This window comes from Papaver somniferum, chromosome 1 (genome assembly GCF_003573695.1).
Source record: "Papaver somniferum cultivar HN1 chromosome 1, ASM357369v1, whole genome shotgun sequence".
Lineage (NCBI taxonomy): Eukaryota > Viridiplantae > Streptophyta > Magnoliopsida > Ranunculales > Papaveraceae > Papaver > Papaver somniferum.
Genome location: NC_039358.1, coordinates 186023685 through 186029210, shown reverse-complemented (window position 1 = coordinate 186029210; position 5526 = coordinate 186023685). Strand labels below are relative to the sequence as shown.

The following is a 5526-nucleotide window of genomic DNA, read 5'->3' as shown; positions in this document are numbered from 1 at the left end:
AAGTTCAACAAACAATTTGAATGTTTTATCTTCAGCAAGTGTCACTAGGTCATTGCCCTTTGATATTTGTGATACATCAGCAGATGAAAATGAAGACTCTGTCATCCATACAATTCATGTTACTCCAACAGTTCCAGTTCATCAAATTATTCACAATGCTACTACTGGGAGATTCAGTCCTCTTGAATGTGTTCAAGAAAATATTCTTGAAGATACTGTGGTTAATGAAGATAAGACAGCTGATGTTGTAGAAACTCCTCAAATCAAATTTGTAGATGGAAAGACAGGGACAGTCTCTGATGAAACTGTTAAGGTTACTTCATGGTCAAAAGTGGTTGAAAAGAAAGTGATTAATCCCACTTCTACTTCTTCCACTTCTCAACATTCTCCAGGTGCAGCTAAAGGTGGTAATCCAATTGTTACAAATAAGAAACATAATCTCAGACAAAATCATGGTAAGGGAGGTACCAAAAATCCTCCACCACCAAGATGAAGATCATATATTGGAATATTCGGGGCCTAAGAAGACCTAGGGCTCAGAATAAACTAAGGTCTTTGGTGAATCAATTTAACCCATCTCTAATTTGGGTTGCAGAACCAAAAATTTCTTGTATTGCTTCTTTTTGCAGTCAATTAAATCTCCCTGGAATGAAAAGTATGGTGATACATAATTCAACCTCATCTACAAAAGGTAATTTATGGTTATTCTGGAATGCTTCTTTATCTACTCCTCAAGTTATTTCAATGTCTAGCCAAATGGTAACTGTCAGTATTGGTGAAGTATTAGTTTTGGTGTTCATGCTCATGTTAAAAAGAGTCAAAGAAAGTTTCTATGGTCAGAGATGGAAATCATTAGTCAGCTACAAAAACCATGGGTTGTTTTGGTGATTTTAATGCTATAATTTCACCTGAAGAGAAATTTGGTGGTAAAGCTCCAAACAGAATTTCAATGATGGATTTTATTCATTGCCTTAATGAATGTAACTTAATTCAAGCTCCTAGTACAGGTCAGCAATACACTTGGTCCAATTGTCAACAAGGAACAAAAGAATCCTATGTGTTCTAGATAGAGTTGTTTTCAATTCTTTATGGTTACAGAAGTATGGTGATTGGGGATATAAGGTTGGATTGAGGATAGTTTCAGATCATGCTCCTTTATTATGTGGTTGTGCAAGCATACCCAGACCAAAGAATGTTCCCTGGAAATTTCAGAAAATGTGGATTGATCATCCATCATTCTTAAGTGAAGTGAAGAAAGTATGGACTGAGAATATTATTGGTGATCCATCTTTTATTTTCATGCAGAAGCTAAAAAAGCTAAAAAAGTTCTTAAGTGAGTGGAATTGGAGTATTTGGTAATATTAATACAAAAATTAAGGAGGAGAAGAGAAAGTTCAAAAAGCAATGGAGTTATCTGATCAAAATCCCTTAAATGAAGATCTTTTAGCCAACTTAGTAGCAGCACAAAATGAACATGCAACAAGAGAAGTTCAAGCAAATACTCTTATGAGACTTAAATCAAGAGCAAAATGGATTAAAGATGGTTCTGCAAACACTGCATACTTCCATGCTAGAATGAAGATTAGACAAGCAAGAAATACAATTAGTGAACTAGAAGATGCAAATGGAAATATTATTAGTGATCAATCTCAAATTGCAGATACTTTAGTCAAGCATTTTCAACAAAAATTTGAAGCTCAAGATGTTGATGTTTCTGAAGAATTGCTTGATGTTATTCCCTCAGTTATTACAGATGAAGACCAAGAAATGTTGGACTCCATTCCCACCACTGAAGAAATCAAGAAAATTGTTTTTGAAATGGACTCAGATAGTGCCCCTAGTCCAGATGGATTTCCTGGATCCTTTTATAAAAGTTGTTGGGATATAATTCAATTGGATTTAAAAGATGCCATACAATTTTGTTGGAGAAGAAGATTTATCCCCAAAGGCATGAATAAATTTTTTTTAACCCTCATTCCTAAATGTGCAGGTGCTAAGAAAGCAAGTCAATATAGACCAATTGGATTGAGTAATGTATTATTCAAAATTTTCACAAAGATAATTTCTGTCAGAATGAATGGACTCATGGAGAAGTTAATTTCATCACAACGGGATGCTTATGTTAAAGGAAGAAGCATTCAAGAACAAATATTTCTAGCTCCAGAGATGGTAAATGAAATGAGGAAAAAGAGAAGAGACGGTAATGTGGCTTTTAAACTGGACATATCACAGGCTTATGATTTTGTAAGTTGGACTTTTCTTCTTAAAGTTATGCACAAATATGGATTTTCATCATCTTGGTGTGATTGGTTATTAACCATGTTTAAATCTGCAAAATTATTAGTAATGGTCAATGGAGGACCATGTCGATTTTTCTCAATGCATAGGGGTCTTAGGCAGGGTGATCCATTATCCCCTATTTTATTTATTTTGATGGAAGATGTATTGAGTAGAAATATCACAAATTTGGTTAATACAGGGCAGATAACTCCAACGGTAGTTAGAAATGGAATATATCCAACACACTTATTTTTTGCTGATGATGTTTTCTTATTCTGTAATGGAGCTAAGAAGACTTTGTTTTGTCTATTTAAGCTGATTGACAAATATCAACATAGCTCTGGCCAGATGATTAACAAAACCAAAAGCAAGTGTTTAATTGATGGTACTTATTCAACCAGAAAGCAACAAATTAGCAGCATAGCTGGTATGGATATATCTAATTTGCCTGATAAGTATCTTGGTATCATTCTAGCTCCAGGAAGAGTAACTACTGAAATGGTCTGGCCAATAGTTCTTATGCTTCAGAGCAAACTTGCAGCTTGGAAAGGAAGATTATTATCTTTTCATGATAGACTGATTCTTGTAAAAACAGTTTTGTGCAGCTACCCTCTTTACAATATGGCAGTTTATAAATGGCCATCTTCAGTTATTAAGATATGTGAAAAACTAATAAGGAACTTTCTATGGTCAGGTGATGGAGAGGTTAGAAAGTACAAAACTTTATCTTGGAAGAAGATATGTGTGCCATATATTGAAGATGGCTTGGGTATTAGAAGGCTAGAAGTTCTTAACAAAATTTTGCTGATGAAAATGATGTGGAAATTGGTATACTCATCAGATGAATGGGCTCTGTTTTTTACAGCTAAGTTCAAAGATAAATATGGTGTATGGTTTCCAAAATGGAAATTATCATCAGTAAGGGCAGGTTTGCAATGGGCTTGGCTTACTTTACAAGAAGACATCTCTTGGAAGATTGGAAATGGTGCTAGCATCTCAGTATGGTTTGATAACTGGTATGGATCATCCCCACTAATTAATGAAATTGGTTATACTTATTTTGTTCATAAAAATATGCAGTTGAAAGTTCAGGACTTAATCATTAATGATAAATGGAATATAAACATCCTCAGTTGCAGTACTTGTTATAGATTGATAACTTGCCTCATATTCACAGTGGAAATGATTCCATAATATGGAACCTACATAGTAGTGGAATGTTTAATAATGCAAAGGCAGTAGAGAAAATAAGACACAAGGAAGACAAGGTAGATTGGTCTTATTATATATGGAGGAAATCTTTGCACCCAACTATTTCCAGCAACATTTGGAAGCTTCTACAAGGAGTTTATGTGAATGATGACATGAAAAGAAAACAAGGATATGAAATGCCTTCTAGATGTTGTATCTGCAAATCAGAGAAGGATTTTATGGAGCATACATTGTGGCTTTGTGAATTCAGTGTTCAGGTTTGGAATTGGCTTGGAAATATGTTTCAATTTCCCATGCCATACTCTTTTTCAGAAGTTTTTTCTGCAGCTAAACAGCACAGTCCTATCATTGATGAAGTATGGATAATCTCTGCTTGTACTGTCATTAAGGAGTTGTGGTTTCAAAGAAACAGAGTTTTCTTTGAAGGAGGTGATGTTAATATTCATGGTTTCAAGCACAGGGTTATGAAGATTGTTCAAGATCATGGTGTCAGAATAAAAGGGGTCAGGTGGAACAATGACTATGAAAACCAAATTCTTAGTCACTTTAAAATTGATTCTTAAGATTCCTTATTTTTTGTAATTTTTCTACTTTGTTTATTGTTTTATAGTAACTTTTGTATTCTTTGAGTCTGTCAATAAATGAAAAAAAGGGTGATTCAGCAAAAAAAAAAAGGCAGAAGTCGAGGCTTGTGATCACTCTCGAACCCAAATTCTTTCATATGGTGTGGTTACTTCTCGCTCAACTCTTAAGGATGAGAATGCGTTATTTCGTATTTCTAACTTCGTGTTACTAGCATGCAGAAACTCTATGTACTCATAGCTCCTTGGATGCTTGGGACTCCATTACACTCTGAAGTTGGAGAAGGTTTTGTGGGTACACCTCTGGTAAACCCTCACGAGACTACAACTCGTCCACTGGGGACACCTAGGGGTTTAAAGGCTTAGTGCATACGCTAAATGCATTCGATAGACCAACGACACTGGTATACTTAGGATTTCTTAATTTTTGTTTCACTTGAGGAAAAGTAAAATTCAAGTTTCGGGGTATTTGATGAGTGCCAAATATTGCATATTTCTACACCTTTTTATTGGCATTTAACTCATCTTTTGCGCTTTAAAATCATATATTATCCCAAATTCTGTATTTTCATTGTTTTCAAGAATAAATACTTGTACTAATTAATTTTGTGTTTTTAGGTACTAAATAAAGATTGGAAGAATTAAGGAGCCAAAATAAGCGGAGAATTAGTGACAACGGAAGAGAGACAACAAAGCTCCAGCTGGGAGGCAGTGAAGACTGTCTTTTGCACCTTATCCGCAAGTGAAGAATGTTGCTTTCACGTCTCAAAACTAGAAGCGGGCTTGAGATTTTTATCCTTGAAGAAGACATGGGCTTAAAAGTATGAAATCCAAGATCCAAACCCGTCTTCATTATGATCCGTCAGATTTGATGTCATTAGCAACCAAGGGCATCCAAACGTGTTTCATCAACATCTGATGTATTCACCCAACACCAGAGCACCTGCTATTCACCTCTTATTCGAACAAGATCCAAATAGTCCCTTTGTACCTTGTTCTTCTTATCTCCAGACTCTGCAAAACCTTCACCTATTTCTCTCCATCAATGACCTCCATCTCCGACCAACTCTGAGCACGACCAACCTATCATCCATCATTTGCAATCAATCAAACTCCTAGCCTCTATCTATCTCCATCATAGCTTCTTCTCCACATCAGTAATTTTAGAAGCTAGGGTTGAGAGAGATAAGGCTAGGGTTAGCCTCAATAACTAAAAGAAAACATCAAATCAAGTGGCAGAGAAGAAATTGCAGAAGGGGTTTGTCGGAAAACACAATTTAAGTGAGTGGTTGTTCTCTAATTTATCATTTCTAGTATTTTTGAGAAGAAATTGAGGTATAAATAGGGCAACTGTTGTGTAACAAATCATCCAATCTCATCTGGATCAGTTAGTTATCTTAATACATTTGTGTTCTAATCATCTTCATCATGTTCTAAATTTATCTGTTAGGGT

At 35.2% G+C, this 5526-nt stretch overlaps 1 protein-coding gene across 1 annotated transcript; it reads left to right on the top strand.

Annotated features, from left to right (window-relative positions):
• Nucleotides 1-1404: 1404 nt before the first annotated feature.
• Nucleotides 1405-4055, top strand: LOC113355700. Its single transcript, XM_026598626.1, has 3 exons — nucleotides 1405-1873; nucleotides 1991-3296; nucleotides 3458-4055. Exons 1-3 carry the CDS (start codon nucleotides 1405-1407, stop codon nucleotides 4053-4055), a joined length of 2373 nt encoding a protein of 790 aa, XP_026454411.1.
• Nucleotides 4056-5526: the final 1471 nt, after the last annotated feature.

Bases quoted from the DNA above. Each gene is read 5' to 3' on its own strand.
- LOC113355700 (XM_026598626.1), top strand. From the start codon at position 1,405: ATGGAGTTATCTGATCAAAATCCCTTAAATGAAGATCTTTTAGCCAAC. The intron at 1,874-1,990 runs GTTGTTGGGATA...CTAAATGTGCAG, and splicing joins TCCTGGATCCTTTTATAAAA to GTGCTAAGAAAGCAAGTCAA. The intron at 3,297-3,457 runs GTATGGATCATC...TCATATTCACAG, and splicing joins TCAGTATGGTTTGATAACTG to TGGAAATGATTCCATAATAT.